The following is a 22,025-nucleotide window of genomic DNA, read 5'->3' as shown; positions in this document are numbered from 1 at the left end:
TTTTGTTTCTTGTTTTTTAAATATTGCTAATGTCTGTCACATCTCTGTCACCTATCTGCCATTGTTTCTTGCAGGCAACATCCAGACTGAGGGAAAGAGGCTGCGACGGCCACCTGGCAGGCATTGAAGTTCAGCAGCTCTTCTGTTCTCAGAGCGCAGCAATTCCTGAACACCAGCTCAAAGAACTGAACGTGAAAATTGACAGTGCTTTGCAAGTAAGTGTTTTAGAACTGGCACATAGTTATCCGAGGACAGGAACATGGGAGGGAGGTAGAGTTGTGATGTTGAACCAGTTGGAAAGATTAGTAAGATGGTAGTTGACCTGAAGTCTTTTAATTAACTATAGAAATTTTCCATTTCTGTTGTCACTGGACGTTGTCATTTTATGATCTGCCGTATAATCTTGATTCTTAAAAAAACAATTTCTTTGCAGGCTTATAAAATAGCTCTGGAAAGCTTAGGCCACTGTGAATATGCAATGAAAGCTGGTTTCCACCTGAATCCAAAGGCAATTGAAGCCAGTTTACAGGTATGCTTTTCTCTCTGGTTGCTCTTGAGCTGTGGTATGGCAGATGCGCCACCCCAAGTGAACCAGGTATCTGGGCAGGTGTGCCGTGGGTCACCTCTCCTCTCCAAACCTCTCGCAGGGCTGCTGCAGCGAGGCTGAGGCACAGCAGACGGGGCGGCGGCAGACCCCGCCGCAGCCCATGCAGTGTGAGCTTCCCACCGTCCCCGTGCAGATAGGATCCCACTTCCTGAAGGGCGTCTCCTTCAACGAATCAGCCGCCGACAACCTGAAACTTAAGACGGTAGCTTTCCATGGGGTTTTAGCAACCGGGTGTGAACGTGGAAACAGTGCTTCAGGGACACCTAAGGGCTTGTAAAGAATATAGGTTAAACAAAACTGAAGTCAAAGCAGGTGGTATTAGTAAATTGGTGTCTAAAAACAGACCATGGTGACTTATGAGACATTTGGCAAGTTTTATTCATAATTTTGTTAAATGTTTAACATGAAGTGTTTTGAAAGTGCACTATAAAATGCTATTTACAATTGATGGTTTAGTGGACTTACACAAATTAAATGAGAAGTCTTGTCATACAACTGCAGTAACTATGCACATTCGTGGGGCATCATGTGTGCCAGGCATGGAGCCAAGGGCTCCATGTGCACTGTCTTGTTTAATGTTCACCCATGAAGTGGGTGCTGCTCTGTTCTCTGTTTGACGGATAGAAGGACGAAGGCCCAAGCTCACACAGCCAGAAAGGAGTAGACTGGAATTTGAGGTTATGCAGTCTGTTTCCAGAGCCTGCATACCTGACCACTTGGTCATCCAAAATAAAGTTGAGGTTTTCATTGGTATTTGTTTTTACCAGATGATTTTGTCTCCTTATTTAGAGGGATTCAGAATTTCAAAATTCCTCAACCAACTTGCATCAGCAAATGGCTATATGATGCTGTATTTTTTGCTAGTATAGAAATCACATGTACATATTAATGTACATGTATCCGTATTCCCTGAGGGTATCTGATGATAATTACTTGAGACATTAAAATGACGTGATTTGGGGGGGTGGGGACTGAAACAAAATGCTTTCTTCTTGAGGGCTACTGTGTGCCTGTAAATTCATTTCAACACATTTTAGAATCTTGTACAGCTTTATCTTGAGCAGTGAGCTCTCGTCTTTTCAATCCATAGCATACGATGTTACAGCTGATCAAGGAGGCGGGCTGCTACAATGGAATCACACCCAGGGATGATCTTCCTGTGACCGAAGTACTGAACCAGGTGTGCCCGTCCACGTGGCGGGGCGCCTGCAAGACTGCCGTGCAGCTGCTGTTTGGCCAGGCTGGACTGGTGAGCAGACATGTGGGATGCATGGGAGAGAGATCCGGGAGCCATGCCTCCAGCAGGGGAACATGTGGTGTGGGCACAGGTGTGGAAATACTGAATAATTTAAAAAGTTCTTCAGTCCTGCAGGGTGCAGACCACGTGGAGAAGGTAAAGGAACAGCAGCATTAAAAAGCCTTTTTGTTTTCTTTTATAGATTGATAATATAATATGTATTTGCTGGGATCTTAGTTGCAAAATGATGTTGCAGGTTTTCCTCATTTTAAAGACACCTATACATTAATAATGATTTGATGGGGAAGGCCTCTTTGCCTCGCTTGCCTACCCTGGAGTGACAGTGGATGTCTTTCTGATGCTCAAACATGCCAAGCTTCTTCCTATCTCAGGCCTTTGCACTTGGCTGCCCCTTTTACCTGAGAATACTCCTCTCTAGTCTCTATGTGACTCACTCCTTAGCTCCCTGATGTCAGCTCTGAGAAACCTCCATGGTATAAGTAGTCCCCCCACCAGTCACTTTGTATCCCAGCTCTCTGTTTATCTCCTTCTTAGCCATAAAATAACGGCATCAACTCAGAAGTTGGTTTAGTCTTTTCACCTTTGGAGAGAAGAGTGACTTTTTTGCCAGAGTTGCATGGGATCAGGAAATCAGCATCTGAAAGCACCATTTAGCTTTTTGTTTGGCATCTAAGACCCATATAACCTTACATACTTGATCCCACTTTCTAGAACTAAATGACTACTTTTTGAAAAGATACAGCATTTCAGTCAGTGGTTAAAGGAGACTAACTCGAGATTAAGAAAATTTTAAAAAACTGTTTCTTACTCTAATTCCTACTTTATTCGTGAATGGAACTGTGGGGAGGATGCTGTCCTTTTGTTTCATGCGGATGAGGGCTCAGGTGGCCTAGCTCAGGGTGGTGCTGTCTTACGTAGGGCCAGGTGAGGGCCTGTCCACAGTGGTAAGTTATACCTTTTTTAGGATGTAGTTCTTGATACAGAAACACCCTAAGAGAAGGAGTAAGCTGGAGGCTCCCTGCTGAAGTATGTGAGAGCCTGCTGCTTCTAGGAAATTGATCCATATTCCCAGAGATCATTTTAGCTGAAACTAGGAGAAACATGGCGTAAATTCTCCAGAAAGGAGTAAAAAGTAAGGCAGAAGGACACACAGGCTGTTTTGGGAAAACATTGTAGGTTAAAAAAAAGGCCCATGTTATTGAGAGAGCAGAAACTTCTTCCAGTTCCTTACTCCTTGCTCCCAGGGCACCTTTGTGTGTGACTGACAAAGAACCTTTAGATTATGGCTCTAGAGATGGGCGGAGAGAGGAAACACCTGCCTGGTCCAACAATGGCTATTACGTGGACAGGAAGTCTTTTCCAAAGGACATTGCAGACCAGCTGTGGGAACTCTGTTTACAGCAGTGGAAATCAGCTCCATTAGAGGCCGAATTTGGAATCATAATAAGCAGCTTTGCATGGCTTTTGAAATCTAACAGATTTATTTATTTCTTTTTAAGTAATCTCTGCACTCAGTGTGGGGCTCGAACTCATGACCCTGAGATCAAGAGAGTCGGATGCTCTACCGACTGAGCCAGCCAGGCACGCCATAACAGATTTATTTTTAAAGCACTCTGTGATTATTTTCTTAAATTCTTTTAGTTATTTGAAAATATATTCATGGTTTTGTCAAAGTCTCTAAATTACCTAGGCTACTACATCATCTGTGTAATATTAAAGACTCTACTCCAAATAAGAAGAAATCACTGGGGCACCTGGGTGGCTCAGTCACTTGAGCCTCTGACTCTTGATTTTGGCTCAGGTCATGATCTCAGGGTTGTGAGATCCAGCCCCATGTCGGGTTCCATGCTGGGCGTGGAGCCTGTTTGGGATTCTCTCTCTCCTTCTGCCCCTCATTACCTCCCCCCTGTTCATGCATTCTCTCTCTCTGTGTCTCTTAAAAAAAAAAGGAAAAGAAAATAAGTCATTGAGAGAAGAATCATCTTTACCTTTCTGAGCTAGTTCTGTTTTTATTGATGGCTGAGGATAAAATGATCTTTTAAAAAAGCTTCCTCCACTTCTAGTTTGTGTTCAGGCATTACAAATGGCCTTTTCTGAAGCTGTGGTTAGATTTTTAAAAACGGTTTTACTTCTTTCCAGTGCGTAAAGTAAAAAAAAAAAAACTAAGAGGAAACAAAATAATTCCTAATTAACATATTTATGGCTTGGAAAAAGTACTGAAAGTGCTTACAAAGTTCAGTACATCCTGCACGCAGAATTTGGTTTCTGTTCATTGAAGTATTACTGTCTTCAGTCATCTTTATTACTTGCATTTGTCTTCATGGGGCTCTTGACTGGCCTCTGTACAACTTCCTTGCCATGGGAATCATTCTTGCCAGACTCACTCAGCATCAGCAGGCTCATGTATTAGATTTGTTTGTGATCCATTTTCCTCTCGGAAAGCTGATTGTTGTTTCTCTCTCTCTCTCTTTCTCTTAGGTGGTAGTTGACACAGCACAGATTGAAAATAAAGAAGCCTATGCCCCCCAGATCAGTTTAGAGGGCTCCAGAATTGTGGTTCAAGTCCCGTCCACATGGTAACGTGACTCTTATATTAACACAAGCCTAGGCTCTGATTGAAGCTTGCACATCTTTGAAAAGATTGCTTTGTTTTGGACAAACCCCATGTTAGGTGGCACATCAGGTCTTGCTACTTGGGCAGGTACACGTGCAGTGGTATGTCCTGGTTCTCAGGCCATGATAAGGAAGCCAAGATGTCTGAAAAATAGTCTTTTTGACCAATCATGTAAGTAAAATGTTATGTACTCATGGATCATAATGAGCAATATTATCTTCTCTTTGTTACTGAGTCCATCATTTTCTCTAAGTCACCAGTGTTTCTCTAAAGCTGAGCACAGAACATAGAATCCCTTCTTCTCTGTTCCAGTAACAACCCTGATGATCTTGAGCTCATGCCATTACAAGTGTGGGGACAGACTGAGCCATTTTTATTTTTAATTATTTAATTACATTTATAAACTTACAGTAGATAAAGTATTCTTCTTAGCTTTTTTTTTTTTTTTATTATTATTTTTTTAAGATTTTATTTATTTGCGAGAGAGAGAATGAGAGACAGAGAGCATGAGAGGGAGGAGGGTCAGAGGGAGAAGCAGACTCCCCGCCGAGCAGGGAGCCTGATGCGGGACTCGATCCCGGGACTCCGGGATCATGACCTGAGCCGAAGGCAGCCGCTTAACCGACTGAGCCACCCAGGTGCCCCTCTTCTTAGTTTATTAAAACAGAAGCTCCTACAAGTTAGTAAGAAAATGGGCAAGATGCATGAATAGGTAACGAAAAAATATAGTAAACAGCACAGCTGTCAACACATAGATGAAGAAAATGAGTAACCTCACCCAATAAAGGCGGAGTAAAGAAACAATATGATGTTATTTTGCCCAGATGTTGTTAAATTGTTTTAGAATAATAAACAAATTTTTAAAAAATAAATAAGGTTTCGGCCAGACTGTGCAAAAACAGGCACAGGAGGTGGATAAATCACACAGCCTTTCTGGAGGGGTTCAGTGTATGAGAAGCCTAAAATAAGAGATCTGACCTCAGGAGTTCCACAGTTCCTCCTCTGGGGATTTATCCTTGTGATATGCATAGGAATCCAGCTAAAGGAGCAGCATCATAACTTTATTAATAGTAAAAATTGAAGGGCGCCTGGGTGGCTCAGTCGTTAAGCGTCTGCCTTCGGCTCAGGTCATGATCCCAGGGTCCTGGGATCAAGTCCCACATCGGGCTCCCTGCTCGGCAGGAAGCCTGCTTCTCCCTCTCCCACTCCCCCTGCTTGTGTTCCTGCTCTCACTGTCTCTCTCTCTGTCAAATAAATAAATAAAATCTAAAAAAAAAAATAAAAATTGAGCATGTGTTGGAAGACTTCTGTTAGTAAGATTATGATATGAATGAGTATTTAACCATATAGAAAAATTTTGAAACATTTTGGTAGGAAGAGAGAGAGATAGTAAGGCATGATGGCATCTTGGTGCCTTTGTGGACTAAAATGGTAGCTGGATAATGCGTTCGAGTTGTATTTAAACCATTTGTCCTGAAATGTGAGGGTCCAGTGGTAGACGCTGCCAGAAGTTTTAGGACTTGTTGATGTATCAAGTAAGGGTGAGCAGTTCACTTCATGTCCCAAAACCTCCCTTCTTTCAGTTTCCTCCCCCCATGAGTTTTTTGATTATTGAGATGACATACATTTATTTATTTATTTATTTATTTATTTTTAAAGATTTTATTTATTTATTTGACAGAGAGAGACACAGCGAGAGAGGGAACACAAGCAGGGGGAGTGGGAGAGGGAGAAGCAGGCTTCCCGCTGAGCAGGTAGCCCGATGCAGGGCTCGATTCCAGGACCCTAGGATCATGACCTGAGCTGAAGGCAGACGCCTAACGACTGAGCCACCCAGGCACCCCGAGATGACATACCTGTAATTTATACACATATCTTCACTCCTACCAAAAGCTCACTTTTCTGTAAGATTTTTGTGTCCCTGAATTCTTAATTTGTTTTCCTATTCAGGTTCTTATTGAAAAATATTAAACTTAACCAGGATTCTCATTGCAGAGAAAATAGTTTGAACTTTTGAATAATTGGGTGAATACAAACGACTAGTACTAAAATGGTTAACACTGCAGTTTACTTCCAGAACTCTCCATGTATGATTGATTTCCTTTGTAATTCATTGAACCTCCACGAAAGACCTTATAAACTATAATTTCTTGGAGAGGCTCCCTCTGCTGGTTGCTTTTAGTAAAAATACAAAGTTTCCAAAATACATGTTTTTGTTTCTTTCAAAGTATAAATTACACGCTTGTTGAGAAGAATGCAAGCAGAAGTGATTGCTTTACTCCATCTTCGGAAAAATGAAATTGTTAGCAAAGGCAGTCAAGAATTTATTATATGCTTTGCTTTTAATAAAATGGAGTGTCCCACTGCCAGATGTGTTTTTTTTTCCCAAAGTAATACCTTATTTAGATTTTTTAAACTGTCTTATTTAAGTTTAGTCCATCCATTCTTTCTTTCAACAGATACTTACTAAATACCTACTGTGTGGCAGACACTGCCTGGACTCTGGGAATTTAAGTATAAACAAGACAGATGGGGTCTCTGCCCCTAATAGAGCTGACTTTGTAACGGGAGGGAGAGTGAGGGGACAGCTAGCAAACATAAGAGTTCAGTTCAAACCCCAGCACATGTATGAGGGGATAAGAGCAGAATGATGTCATATGATGGAGAATAACGGGGGTGGCGCTGGGGAGGGGAGGCTGTTTGGGATGAGGTCAGTCACGAAGGGTCCTTCCTTGAAGATATGACATTGGAGAGGAGCCGGCCATGCAGAGAGCAGATGAGGAAAGGATTTCTGGGGAGTGAACTGGCATGGCTGGAGATGTGGTAGGTGGTCGTAAAGAGAGAGTCATAGAAACCAGGGCTTACAGGGTCCCCGAGGGACTTGGATTTTTATATAAGAGCAGGTAGAGGGTTTTAAGCAAGTCTACATGATTTGCCAAAAGAATGGGTTTAGTCTCTTAAGGGGATTCTGTTGATCAACTCTCAGGACTGATGAATTAAATAAAAGTGCTGATTTGTTGATTTTCAGAAAGAGAAATTATTCTCACCAGCAAGTGTAGTGCTTCTTTCCGCATGACCAGCAAATGCTCCCCTAGTGGGCAAACATATGTGACCAGCCAAATCACAGCCATCAGTGGCTTGGGAGCTCAGAGCAAGGATGTCCTAATAATCAGCAATTCCAGGCTGAGAGAATCGGGTCCGTGAACCCTGGCCAGGTCTGCTGACCAAGATTCTCTCCCAGGAGTCCAGGGTCTGGTTGGGCACTGGCAGAGCTTGCCTTTTGCAGTGTTTCTGAGGCTGGCTGGCTCATATCCTCAGAGACCTATTTCTTCTCAAGCCCTAAGGCATGTTGGGGAGTGCTGCTGCCTCCTTAGGATGGCTTTGCAAGTGTCGATTTCACCATTTAACTCCCAGAGTGCCTAGCAGCAGACAACATCTTCCTGGTTCTGCCTCTCAGAAGAGTCCTCTTGGTGGAGGTACCCTGAATGGGTAGTGAGGACCTGAATGGTGGGAAGCAGCTCTCGGGAGAGCATTCTGGGCAGAGGCAGCAAAAGGAGAGGTCCTGAGATGTGGGCAAATCCAATATATTCAGGGAGCAAGCCAAGGCCTGTGACTGGGACAAGGGTAATGGAGGTGACAGTGGAGAGACCTGTGGCCAGGGGCAGGAGGGACAAGGTCACAGAAACCCTCGAGGGCTGTTTAGATTTTATTTCGATCATGACTGGATGCCACTGGAGAGTTTTTAACAGGGGAGTGATGTGTTCTGATTTGTGTTACCAGGGACTCACTCTGGCTCTGTGCAGAGGGTTGGGAGGGACAGGAGTAGGGACAGGAGACCAGCTGGGAGGTTGGGCCTGAGACACAAGTGCTGGTGGTTTCTTGGAGTAGAGTCATAATAAGAGAGGTGGCGAGAAGTGCTTGGTTTGCTCATGGATTGGCGTGGGCTGTAGGTAGCCAGGGATGATGTGTCAGTTTGGGGTAGACAGCTGTGTGTGGACTTATGGAGGAAGTGTATAGGTTCAGAGTGGTTTTTGGGGAGGAGAGGAAGCAGTCGTGCTGACCAAGCTGCCTGTTAGGTGTACCCAAGAGATGTTGAGTGTGCAGTCAGATACAGGAGAGTGGGGTTCAGGGGGAGGGGGTCGGCTGGTGAAGGAAATTTGAGTCTTGAGTGGAGGATGGTCTATACAGCTGCAGGCCCAGATGCAGCCTTGTGGGGAGAAAAGACAAAGCCTAGGACGCGCCGCCACACAGAGTGGGGAAGTGGAGCAGGAAGAGTCAGCAGAGGAGACCGGGAAGGCGCTTGCCAGCCAGGTGGAAGGAAAGTTGAGCAAGTTTGGGGTCGCCAAGCTACAGAAGATAGTGCTCGGGCAGGAAAGAAGCATTGCACCACGTTGCTGAGAGATTGAGTAAGGTGGAGACAGGTAATTGACCTTTGACACTGGCGAGATCAAAGGTGTTTGATCAAAGCCATTCTAGTGCAGTTATGGGGACCAAAGCCCAGTGGGAGTGGGGTGAGGGGAGACTAGGAGGAAGAGGAGGAGACCAAGTGTTTTGCTAAAAGGGGGAGCAGAGAACTCGGCAGTATCTGGAGGGGAATGTGGAGCCAAGAGAAAGAAGCTGGTCCGTGAGGCCTGTTTGTTGGCCCCGGGGAATGTCACGGGGAGAGAGGGGAGATTAGGGGAGCGGGGTCCTCGGGAAAGCAGGAGGGTACAAGAGCCTGCAGTGCTCGGCTGGAGGGGCAGCCGGTGGCAGAGTGGGGCTTGTCTTCCACCTTGACCGTGACCAGAGAGGCACATCGGGAGCACGGGCACTCAAGCTGGTGAATTAGTGGGGACGGTGGGGAGCAGACCTCCTCTCAGTGATGTGAGAGTTGTGATGGGAAAGAAGAGGAGAAGCGGCAGGGATGGCCGAGCTCTGAGGAGAGGGGATGCGGGCTCAAGTGGTCAGCTTGGAAAGGGAAAACTGTCACTTAACGTGAGAAGGCTATGTTTGCGGCTTACCGGAAGTTTGCAGCAAGTCCGGGTTTTTCCCTCCATTGACCTTTAGTTTCCTGGGGGCAGGGGTGTTTTGGGAAGGGTTTGCAGAGGAGTAGATACTGATCCCAGACTCTGAACACAGTGGAACAGAAAGTCAAGGCTGGAGCCAGTGTGGACAGTAAGAGGGCATCAGGGCCCCAGAAGGTAGCCCTTCCACCGAACCCTTCTCTTCCTACCAAACAGACTCTAGATGACTAGAAATCCAGGGAGATCCTGGCCCCTGTGGCTCCTCCTCTTGCAGAGCAGCACGTTCCAATGTTAGCCTTGTCTTTCTCTAACTGGTCTTTAATTACTGAATTTTTATTTGGTGCCAAAAGCATGTACACATTGTCACCTTTTGTATGAGGCCTACTTGAGACACTTTTTCAGAGCAGAGCCGCCCAGACTGATGCGGCCTGCCTCCTGCCTAGGTGCCTGAAAGAAGACCCCGCTACCATGTCCCTGCTGCAGAGAAGCCTCGATCCTGAGAAGACCCTGGGGCTGGTGGACGTGCTCTACACAGCCGTGCTGGACCTCAGCCGCTGGAGGGCAGGGAGGTGGGTGTCCCTGCCGGTCACCTGAAGTAGCTTACATTCAGGCCCATACTCAGGGTCAGTGTGACCACGTACAGTCTCCTGCGCGCTCACATCACTGACTGTATGTGAGGAAGTAAGGCAAAAAAGAAATTTTTGGTCACTTAAATTTGGAATCATTTCAAACTTACTGAAAAGTTGCAGTAGTACCAAGAATTGCTCTCTGACCTTTGGCCAGATTCCTCAGTTACTTACCATGTTTGTCTTCATTTGTTTTATCATTTGAGAGTAAGTCCATCAAGGGGCTTTTAGCCCAACTCATATTCTCATGAACGAAGACCAGAGAAATGTGTAGAAAATTTACTTATATCCTGCATGAAATTTATTTCTATCTGAAAGCAGCTGACAGTTGCGAGACTGTCTCTGGGAATTACGAACTTCAGAATGGTAGGGACCTCGAACATCCAGCCATGGGCCCCCTTTCTGAACTCACGAGCTCTGAGGCCCAGAACACTGCGGTGGCTTGTCCCGGGTCACAGCAGCCGTTGCCTGCCTCAGCCCCAACCACTTTCCATCCCTGGGGCTCTCTTTCAGTACTAGGAAAGTGCTTGGAAAACCTTGGAAGTAACCAGCGTCTGTTCTTGGCACTGTCCATAAGTTCCTTCCAAGGTCAACAGTTCCCCGTGGTGTCACTGAGTCCCACTCACCACTACCCCCACCCTTGCTGTGTGTATTTACCCACATCCCTCTGCTGGATCAGTCTTACGTACACTTAAAAGTCTGGGGTGTTCATTTTATTTATCTGTAAAATAGGTGAACCTGATACCAACCAACCAGAGAGACTGTTTTTGTCCTTAGAGTCTTTCTTAGATGCAGAGAGATCCATTTCATTGTCCAATTTGTATGTTTGTCTTTTTTGTAATTTTCAATACGTTTCTGTTTAAATAGGGAACAAGCTTTACCCTGCATACAGATCCAGCTTCAGAGGGAGATCTGCGATTTTGGGAATCAGGCCGACCTGCCTTCTGGGAACGGAAACAAATCTTCAGGCGGCCTGCAGAAGACCTTCTCCAAACTGACATCCCGCTTCACCAAGAAAGCTTCATGCACCAGCTCCAGCAGCACAAATTATTCCATCCCAAATACCCCTTCCAAAAACCTCTTCGTAGCTGGGTGTTCAGAAGAGAAGGCCAAAATGCCCAGCAGTATTGACTCAAGGTTACAAAGCATTTTGAACATTGGTAATTTCCCTAGGACTACAGACCCTTCACAGTCAGCGCAGGGTTCCGGTAACCAGACGGCCAATGGTTTTCTCCTGGAGAGGCGTGATGGCTTCCTGCCAGGGGATGATGGCAAGGACGAGAAGGGCATGAACCTACCAACCGATCAGGAAATGCAGGAGGTGATCGATTTTCTCTCGGGCTTTAACATGGGCCAGTCACATCAGGGCTCCCCGTTGGTGACAAGGCGTAATTCCGCTGCCGCAGCCACAGTGACTGAACAGAAGGCCGGAGCCATGCAGCCGCCACTGCCAGTGCCCCCTCCTCCACGGCCACCCCCGGCTGGGGCCCACACACCTCTGACCCCCCAGCCGGGCCTGGCGCCCCAGCAGCAGTCCCCGAAGCAGCAGCAACCGCAGGTCCAGTACTACCAACCCCTGCTCCAGCCCATTGGACCTCAGCAGCCCCCGCCCCAGCCTCGGGCCCCGGGGAAGTGGCTGCACGGCTCAGCCCAGCAGCCAGCCCAGCCTGTCGGAGCAGGTCTGTCTCCTCTTGGCCAGTGGCCTGGCATATCTGATCTCAGTTCTGACTTGTACAGCTTGGGTCTGGTGAGCAGCTATATGGATAATGTGATGTCGGAGGTTTTGGGGCAGAAGCCGCAGGGACCTAGAAATAACACCTGGCCAAACCGTGACCAAAATGATGGAGTCTTTGGGATGTTGGGAGAGATTCTGCCTTTTGATCCTGCAGGTATGTGGACCCGCCTCCCCTCCCCTTGGGGTTTTCACATCAGTATAATCACTGAGGACTTCATAGGGCCCATCCGACACTTGGCAAGTGACCTAATTTCTCTTTAAAGACCCTTTCTCGCTGTCGGATGGCAAGTATGGGACACATCCAGCAAAGATAGGCAGCCTTGGTGAGAGTGAGGCTAAGAAGGTCAGGACCATTATTTCTCTCACTGTACAGAAGCTTGGATTGAGGCTAAGAGAAGTTCCTTGAATGGCTCCATGTCTCATAGTTCAAGTGGGCTCCTGTGTGGGCCCTCCTATTTGTGGGAGCCAAGGCGGCAGGCCCTTTGTGAGCTGCACTTCTGATTACATAACCTGTTCTGTGATTCTTTGCTTAAACACTAGGACCTATGAAAGGTGGTAGAGCACCCTCCTGCCTTCGGAGAATATGGCTTCTCCTGGCCTGAACAGTGTGAAAATACCACCAGAGTTATCTTAGGAAATTAGAAAAAGAACTTAGAAACAAACAAAAATAAACTAGGAGGAGGAAGTAATTATAATTAAGGAGAAAAGCCAAGACTGATGAAATTTAAAAGAAAAATATAGTATAAATTATAAAAATCTAAAAGAAGGGTCTCTTGAAGACCAACAAAATAGATAAACCAATTTATTGTAAGCCTCAATAAGAGAGAGCAAAGAGAAACGAGATTTAGGAAAGAGAAAGGAGGGGTGCCTGGGTGGCTCAGTCGGTTAAGCCTCTGCCTTCGGCTCAGGGCATGATCCCGGGGTCCTGGGATTGAGTCCAGCATCGGGCTCCCTGCTCAGCGGGGAGCCTGCTTCTCCCTCTCCCTCTGCCTGGTGCTCCGCCTGCTTGTGTGCACGCTCTCCCCCCGCCCCTGATAAATAAATAAATAAAATTTTAAAATAAATAAATAAATAAATCTTAAAAAAAAAAAAAAAGGAAAGAGAAAGAAGATGTCATTCCAGAAACAGGAGAGAGTAAAAGAAGTTTAAGACGTTTCTACATATGACAACATCTTTGAAAACTGATTGGAAAAATGGCTTCTTTCCTTATACAATGCACATCACCAAAATTGTACCAAGAAGTGGAAAACCTGCCCAGATCTGTTTCAGTGGAAGAAATTGGAACAGTAATTATGAAGCCAACATGGTTTTACCATAAAAACGTTATAAGGGTTGGGGCGCCTGGGTGGCTCAGTCGTTGGGCGTCTGCCTTCGGCTCGGGTCATGATCCCAGGGTCCTGGGATCGAGCCCCGCATCGGGCTCCTTGCTCAGCTGGAAGCCTGCTTCTCCCTCTCCCCCTGCTTGTGTTCCCTCTCTCGCTGTGTCCCTCTCTGCCAAATAAAAAAAAAAAAAGATTTAAAAACGTTATAAGGGTTATTTAAAAAGCAAACCGTAGTCCTCTCTGTAGGAGTGTGGATGGAGGCTGGACCCCGGAGCCGTGATGGGAAGAGCAGCTCCGTTACTGCTCCGGTACTGCGGGGGTGGCAGGTGGGGCAGCGGACCAGCTCTGCCGCTGCTCAGTAATGCCTGGCATCACCCCACTTGCAGGAGCGGCCAGACAACAACAGATGCTGTAAAGACATTTGGTAAAAGCCACCAGTGATTCAAAAAAAACCCTCCAAGTAAGACATGAATAGAAATAAATTTCTTCAATTAAAGAAAGACTATGTCCCAAGGGCCGGGAGCAAGTATTACTCTGTATAGTGAAACAAAATCATTCCAGTTAAAATCAAGACAGGGTGGCAACTGTTACTGCCCATAGCGTGTAACTAACTTTTTGTCCTGGACTTGCTAGCAAACATAGCAAGACATGTATAAGCTATAGAAAAAGATACATTGAAAAGCACATCTCTTTGCTGGCAATAGAATTGGAGGGGGGGGAAAAACTCAACGAGACTCCTTGATTAAAAAAAAAAAATCCTAGGGGCGCCTGGGTGGCTCAGTCGTTGAGCGTCTGCCTTCGGCTCAGGTCATGATCCCAGGGTCCTGGGATCGAGCCGCGCATCGGGTTCCCTGCTCAATGGGAGACCTGCTTCTCCCTCTCCCACTCCCCCTGCTTGTGTTACCTCTCTCACTGTGTGTCTGTCAAATAAATAAAAATTTAAAAAATAATAATAATAAAAAATAAATAAAAATAAATAAAATAAAAAAATAAAACCCCTAGAATTAGCGAATCTGGTAAGGTGGGTCGATACAAGATAAATATGTAGAAATCCGTTACTCTTTTCTCTAATTTAGCAAAAGGTATACAGGTGGAAAATATATTTCATTTAAGGAGAATACTGTGAAATATATAATTATTGCAAATATTTATATAAATAACCAGCAGAAGAGGAATTCCCTACTAAAACAACCCAGCATTAGCTACGAATGAAAAGAAATGTTTTCTTAGGTCTTCTAAGAATCCCTCATGCTGCTGCTCACGCTTTCTTGCTCTTGCTCCCCATGGGTGGTAGATGTGAGCATCCTTGGACCCTGGGGCACAGGAAGGGCCCAGGGTTCCCCCCGCCCATCCAGAAGAGCAGGCCCCACCCAGCTGCCACTGACGGGTGGGCGTGGCACGGCACATTTTTTTCAACTGCTATTCAACAGTCTACATCTTTTGATAGTCATGTAATTAAATCCAGAGTATAAACAGTGTTTGGCAGAATTTTACCGTCTTTGATCTTTGATGAGGCCTGGATGGCCTCTCTGTCTTTAAGCTACAAATCCTATTAGCTTTATCTTCCGTGAGTTAGTTCCTATCTGACCTGCAGGTCCCTAATGTAGCTTCCTGCAGACCCCGCCCTGAGGGCATAAGATCTACATTGCCCTTTCCCCAAATAAAGGAAGGGCACTCCTCCCGATAGATGAATCACAGAAAGCCCCCTCTCAGGCAGGGCCAGTGAGAGCAGAGTGCCCCGTCTGGACAGGGCACACAGCCCCTGGAGGCATGGCTTGACCCACTGAGAAGGGGGCCTTGATTTTGGCCCAGCCCCTCCCCTCCCCTGGTGTGGGCATCTTTGTGCAGTGCGCAGACTCACCAGCAGTCCTGTGGCAGTGCCCTGAGGATGAGCTAAGAATGAGATTTTGTCCTAGTATCTTTCCCAGCCGGAAGCTGAGAAGTATACACTGCTGAGTCATATTCAGCTTGTGAGCAATAGATACCTTCCTGCGGCATCTTTTTTTTTTTTAAAGATTTTATTTATTTATTTGAGAGAGAGCATGAGCGGGGAGGAGAGGGAGAAGCAGGCTTCCCGTGGAGCAGGGAGCCCGATGCGGGGCTCGATCCCAGGACCCTGGGATCATGACCTGAGCCGAAGGCAGACGCTTAACCAACTGAGCCACCCAGGCGCCCTCCTGCCGTATCTTCTTGTTTGACTTTTTCTCTCAATGTCCTCTATGCTGTTTTTTCTCCCACTTGTACTGTCCTGCCCATCCTTACTCAGCTCTGGCCAGTATGTTTCCAGTCACCTCTTAATACCTCTGAAATTCTGAAATGTCATCTCATTCATTACCACTCTCACTATCTTCACATGGAATGAGTAGGTCTGCCATCCAATATCCAGGAAAATCCTGGGTTCGAGTTGGGTCACGTGGCAATGACATACCTCTCTCTGGCTGACCCTGATGCTTTTACAACTTGCAGGTTATCAGTTCGCTAAAGACATCAAGCATGTGATTTTCTAAGTTGTTATGTACGTAGCAACAGACGTTGGAACATTGTTAAGTATCTGGTATTTGTCTTTAAACTTTAATCATGGATTCTTTTGTGTTCTCTCTCTCGGTCTTTCGGTCGCATTCAGCTGCCTCTGTCCTGGGCATAACCCTTCTTGACAGTCCCTGTGCACACCCTGTACCCCAGGTCAGACACCTGGCTGAAAGCCCCAATCCTGCAGCCAGCTCCTTGGCTCTCGAGGCCACAAGCCTGGCAGCACCTCCCCGCTTGTCACTGCATGTGTGACCAACACATGCTCGGGAGGCAGGGAAGGAAACGAGAGGCCAGTGTGTCCCCAGCCCCTCTCTGTCCCTTTGTCTTAACGCAGTGGGTTCGGACCCCGAGTTTGCTCGCTATGTGGCAGGAGTGAGCCAGGCAATGCAGCAGAAGCGGCAAGTGCAACACGGCCGCCGCCCAGGCCACCCCCGGGGCCACTGGCCCCCCATGGACGATGCCCATCGGACCTGGCCTTTCCCGGAGTTCTTCACAGAAGGGTGAGTGCTGGGGGTGGCAGGGAAACTGAGTTTGGGGACTGGGTATCCCCCAGGGGGCCCTCGTGCACTCTTATCAGGCAACTTGATTCCGAGGCCCCCTGTGAGAGAGTGACATCTGGTCAGATCTTCAAGCGGTCACGGTTTTGCGACAGACCCAAAGATGCCAAGTGGCATGATGGGTCCCTGTGAACACACTATTGGTAGGAAGTGATGATTTTCAGCACAGACTTTTCTGCCCGGAACCAGGAACTTATTTGACGATGTTTGTGAGGTCATTGAGCGTTTAACATGGTCTCTATGCTGAAATGGGCATGGCTGTGAAACCTATGCGATTCATGGAATGGGATCCTTGTAGCCTCCAAAAAGCAAAGGTGTATGGCTCAGATGCCAGTGTACCCAGAGAACTGCGGATTTGCATCCCAAAGACAACGGGAGGTTGATTTTTCACATCTCTTATTGCTACCCAGTTAATAAATCTGGACAGCTAAAGACCATTTCAGCTTTTTGCTCTAACATGAATTTCACATGCAAAGCACAGGCTTCTGGCAAGAATAAAGGGCAGCGACGAGTACATGTTATTTTCGAAACAAGGGAGGACAGGAAGGAAAGCTTGGATTTTTAGAAGGGGAGACAAGAGACTGTCATCTGGTTGTTAGATGGGTGCAGGGTAAAGATTGTTCCTTTTGGGCTGGTGGTGTGGGGGCGGCCTCAGGCTTGTCCGGCTGGTGTCCAGGCTGGCTGCAGGAGGCCCGGGACCAGCTTCTCTCTCTGGCTTTCAGGGACGGTCTGCACAGCGGCTGGTCAGGTGCTCAGGGGGACTCCGCCAGTTCAAGTGATGAGACGTCTTCCGCCAACGGGGACAGCTTGTTCTCCATGTTTTCAGGGCCTGACCTCGTGGCCGCTGTCAAGCAGAGAAGGTAGGAAGAGATTTCTAAAGACAAAGGACAGAGGGGCACATGAATGTGATCCCCAGCTTATTCCTCTGGAAAGCTCAGGAACCTCATGGCTCCCTGTCAGCCTGGTGTGAGAGAGGCAGAGGGCTTCTGCTAGCACAGCCTTGCTGAATCTTCTGCGGCTACCATGCAGGCTTGCTTGTAGCCCAGGTGACTTAACGTTGGGTTGAGGCTTTGCTGGCAGAACAGTCTCACGCAAGTAGTAGCCAAAAATACCAGTATGAGGCAAGGGAGGGTTCTGGAGATGAACCTGGCCCTCTCTGATCCTTAGTTTCTTCATCAAAGTTGAAAAGAAAACATAATAGAGTATATTCAGGTCTAAGAAGTTTTTAAAAGTAGGGGTGCCTGGCTGGCTCATTTGATAGAGCAGGAGACTCCTAGTCTCAGGGTCATGAGTTCAAGCCCCATGTTGGGCATGAAGGCTACTCCCAAAAAAAAAAAAAAAAAAGGGAGGGAAGGAAAAGGAAAAAGGAAAAATCAAACATGTCAGGTTGGGTTAGTTGCTATGAAGAAAAATATGGGGGTCACGTGGGTGGCTCAGTCGGTTAAGCATCCGACTTGATATTGGCTCAGGTCTTAATCTCTGAGTCATGAGTTCACGCCCCACATTGGGCTCCACACTGGGCATGGAGCCTACTTAAAAAAAATAATAATAATTATATATATATATATATATATATATATATATATATATACACACACACACACACACATACACACATGGGAGTCAGGGAGGCCTCTGATGAGCAGACAGCTGAACAAAATGAGGGACCTGGTGAGAAATTGGCAATGGGGTATGTGTGAGAGAGAAGAATTGGGGATGATATGTAAGGTTTTGGCTGGAGCATCTATATGAAAGGGGGTGCCGATGAACTGAGACAGGAGGATGCAGTAGGAGCACGACTGAGCCAGGGGTAGCGGCTAAGATGTCTGTTTTAGACAAGGGCAGTCGGAGAGGCCGATGAGATGCCGAGGAAGCCAATGGTAGAACCGCCTCTACAGAGACTGCTGTCTGCAGGCGGAAGCCCGGACGGGAGCACGGACAGACTCATTTACTTGGCTCGGAGCCTGCTCCGTCCTGCCTTTTTCATTCAACATTGTAACAGAAATTTTTCATGTTTGTAGTTAAAACTAACAGTCTTTTAAGTCCCACTTCCCCAGGGTATGGTGAACAGTATCTGTTGAATATGTTAAAAGCCCGAGCCAGTAGATCAGAGCAGCTGAAACAGCCACCACCTGCCACCCCGCCCCTCCCCAAGCCCGGGAATGGCTTCTGGGAGTGCTCCATTCACTGGCCGCCCACCCGATCCCCCCACATGCACTGGGCCCAAGTTCTCCCCACCTAGAACCAGCGCCCAGAACCAGGTGGCTAGCGTGTCAAGGTCAGTGGGGCAGCAAGCCAGGTGCCCACTGCACTGCGCTCTTGATTCTTTCAGGAAACACAGCAGTGGAGAGCAGGAGACCAGCACGCTGCCCTCCCCACCTCTTCTTACCGCAGTGGAGGACATGAACCAGGTACCGTGGGCCCTGCTCTGGCCACGGAGGGCCAGCTGTATGGGGTGCAGACCATGAGCGAGGTTCCAAAGCTTAAGTTTTAAGAGGGCTTCAGAGCAACGACGGGTTCTTTGTGGTGAACAACTTTTTTCCGCCATGATTAACCATCTCATCTCCGAGCCAAATGTAGAGGAAGCCCTGGGGTTGTGCCATCCACTGTGATAGCCACTAGCCACATGTGGCTATTTAAGTTGGAATGAATCAAATATAAATACCAATTGAGTTCCTTAGTGGCACTGGCCATATGTGGTGAGTGGCCACTGCGTGGGAGCAGCGCAGACGCAGATCCCCTCCATCACTGCAAATTGAGCTGGACAGCGCTGCTCCAGGCTGTGGGAGGGCTGGGGCTCCTACCCTGTCTCCTAGTGGAAATGGGCCCAGGGACCTGGGGAGGTGGGAAAAGATGACGAATTGCCAGCAGTGCCACTAAGAACCCTCTTCTGTCTCTCAGGATAACAAAACCAAAACGTGGCCACCCAAAGCACCCTGGCAACACCCTTCCCCGCTGCCCAGCACACTGCCTAGCCCGAGCGCACCACTCTACGCAGTTGCCGGCCCTGGCAGCCAGTGGAACGACACCATGCAGATGCTGCAGTCACCAGTGTGGGCCGCGAGCAGCGACTGCAGCACCGCCTCCTTCACCTATGTGCAGACCCCACCACAGCCCCCGCCCCCACCAGCACACAAGGCAGCACCCAAGGGCTTCAAGGCCTTCCCCGGGAAGGCTGAGCGCAGGCCGGCCTACTTGCCCCAGTACTGACCCAGGGCCAGCCTGCCTGCCTGCCTGCCCAGAGCTGTCGGGGCCAGTGTCCCCACCCCAGGGCTGACCAGCTGGCACCAGCCCCCCAGAGGACCAGTGCCCCCCTGTCCCAGGCAGGGATCCTTGGGCATGGGGGTAGTTGGCAGCTCCAAGCCTTTAAGGCCTGGCTTCTCAAACTTTTGAGGCATCAGAGCCCTGAAGGGCCAGCTAGAAACAGGTTTCTGACCCTCAGGGAGATGCTGGGGGATCTTTGAGCTTAAATAGCTCCCCCAGTGGTTCTGATGCAGGTGGGCCATAGGCCGCACTTTGAGAAACACGGCTCTCGAGTTTGTAGTCCCACTGTGTGTGTTGGGAAGGCATCAGGCCTGAAGGCTGAGAGCAAAACTGACCATTCTTCTGAAACCCTCCCCCTCCCCCTTCTTAACATGTTGAGTGATGACCACATCAATCACTGTATTTTATAGCTATTTTTCATATAGGTTTCTAGTTAAAACATCTCCCGCCTAAAAAGCATTGAATATTTTAAGATAACAGATATAGAGGCTGGAGGTTTGTTCAACACTATCTTTATTTAAGCTTATACAAAATGGGCAAAATACAGAATATTTGTGATTGGAAGCAATCACTGGGGTTTTCTGTGGGTGGGCAGCCCCTCGCCACCCCAAGCAGCACCCAAGGGGTGCAGTCCTGACCGGATTTACAAAAGCAGGATCGTAAAACTGATGTCAGGGGCATATTCCTGATGGTGCATGGAGATGAGCCAGCTGGCTGCGTCCGTGTGCAGGATAAAGTTGCACCTGCTGCCCTCAGATCCACACGTGGCCAGAGGCTTTGACACAGTCTCCAAACATGGGGGTGTGGTCAAGAGGCTGCACAGAGACACCTGCACTTGAACTTGCAGTAACATTTGTGAGCTGGCTCAAGACAAACCAATTAAGATGTAGATAGGAATTAATTTAAAGTCTTTTCTTTAAAAAAAAGAACAAAACCACCTCATTTTCAGTTAACATGTGCCATTAAAGAGATAACATCCTGTGGATTTAGGGATATTTTCCAGCCAGAATGGATCCAGAAGAATTGAATGGTGCTTAAATTGAGAAATAATGATACATATATCTCTATAGAGTAGACATCCCACTGTATATTAATCGAGGTTCAGAAGTTCTTTATATAAAACTTATTTAAATTTTTCATATTTCATCTTTGAAAAAGTCTAATTGAGAAAAATCCATAATATTTTCTGGTATGAAAGTTTGACAGTATTAATATTTTTTTTATATTTTCTTAAATCATTAAACCATTTTAATATATATGTTAACTACTAATAAATGGTTTATTCTTTCTAACTCCATATAAGCTTTTCCAGCAGACATTGTAATAACACATTTATGTTCTCATTTTTCTACGGATATAAGTAAATTTATATTTAAAAATACCAAAAAGAAAAAATATATATGTATATGTATGTATACACACTAATGAGAGAGGCCCCCTCGGGTGTCTGAGCCCAGCCACCTGACCTTTTAGTACTGTGTTGCCCGGCTGTTTCCAGGCCTCGGGTGTCGTCTTCTGTGCTGTGTGGGGATGTCGTTGCTGCCTGCACTTACGATCCTCTCACCGCGGCTTCCGAACGTTCACCTCACCATGTTTACAGAGAACTCTTTTGTACATAGACTTCTTCAGGCCCGTGCTTTGCACTGACCCTGCGTGGCTCTTGTCTGTTCGCTGTCCCAGTGTGTGCACTAATCTGTCCGACGTCTGTGGCTCTTTTCCTTGTAGGATAGTTCTCTGTTCTCCTTCCGTAACGTGTCCACAGTACCTTGTATTTCAAGTTCGATTATACTGAAGTACTCTTGTTTTCATAGTGCCTCCCCAAAGACCTCACCCTGGACGGAGGTCAGCCCTTGACGCCCCAGTGCAGGTGACATTGATACCGCCACGTTGTCACTCTCCAGTCTGTTTTTCTCGATTAAGCGGGACATTTTGTAATCGCCATCTCCGTGGGCTGTGAGACTGTGTGAAGCTGTTTGTGTGGTCTCCTCGTAGGTGCTGTGTTCTCGGCACCGCCTTGCTCTGAACACTGGTAATTCCAGGTGCTGCGCTGGGCAGAGGGGTCTCGCCAAAGCGCATGTGTGTGCGTGTGTGTGTGTGTGTGTGTCCTTTGCATGGCCGGGCGTGACTGCCTTGCTCGGGCATCAGCAGGACATCGTGTGAATAGTTAAACGCTTCCAAACTGGAACTCTACATTTTGTATCTTCCTTTTAAAGCTCCTATAAGTAAAATAACTATTGGCTTTATTAAAAATATACATTTAATAATATTTTGTATCTCTGTTTGAAATGAACTGCAGCAGACAGGCCAGAAGCCCTGCCTGGTTCATGACTTTGACAAGCTGCACCCACATTGGTTTTTAGGTCAGTTCGTCCTCTGGTTCTGAGGCCTTGCGAGAGGAAAGACCACCGAGAGTGTTAGGATGAGCTGCGGTGGTTGGGCAGGAAGCAGACAACCTACCACACTTCTCCAGTCGGCTTTCCTAAAGCCAAAGCTGGGAGAGGCCTCTGTGG

The 22,025-nt window shown here is 47.2% G+C and overlaps 1 protein-coding gene across 5 annotated transcripts in view; it reads left to right on the top strand.

The window, feature by feature from the left end:
- The window catches only part of GARRE1 (granule associated Rac and RHOG effector 1), an 81,179-nt gene extending 59,398 nt beyond the window's left edge, over positions 1-21,781 (top strand). For all 5 annotated transcript variants that reach the window (XM_035023486.1, XM_035023485.1, XM_035023484.1 and 2 more), the window contains 11 exons: positions 75-215; positions 434-529; positions 648-809; positions 1,698-1,856; positions 4,344-4,441; positions 9,926-10,051; positions 10,976-11,997; positions 16,029-16,194; positions 16,974-17,111; positions 18,584-18,662; positions 19,153-21,781. In XM_035023486.1, the coding sequence (XP_034879377.1) occupies positions 75-215; positions 434-529; positions 648-809; positions 1,698-1,856; positions 4,344-4,441; positions 9,926-10,051; positions 10,976-11,997; positions 16,029-16,194; positions 16,974-17,111; positions 18,584-18,662; positions 19,153-19,461 (2,496 nt within the window). In that variant the 3' untranslated portion in view covers positions 19,462-21,781. The remainder of the gene's footprint in view (positions 1-74; positions 216-433; positions 530-647; positions 810-1,697; positions 1,857-4,343; positions 4,442-9,925; positions 10,052-10,975; positions 11,998-16,028; positions 16,195-16,973; positions 17,112-18,583; positions 18,663-19,152) is intronic.
- Positions 21,782-22,025: the final 244 nt, after the last annotated feature.

The sequence above is a fragment of the Mirounga leonina genome, unplaced genomic scaffold (assembly GCF_011800145.1).
Source record: "Mirounga leonina isolate KUSES-001 unplaced genomic scaffold, KU_Mleo_1.0 Mir_177, whole genome shotgun sequence".
Lineage (NCBI taxonomy): Eukaryota > Metazoa > Chordata > Mammalia > Carnivora > Phocidae > Mirounga > Mirounga leonina.
The sequence above is the reverse complement of the archived record's forward strand: the minus strand, read 5'-3'. Positions and strand labels throughout refer to the sequence as shown.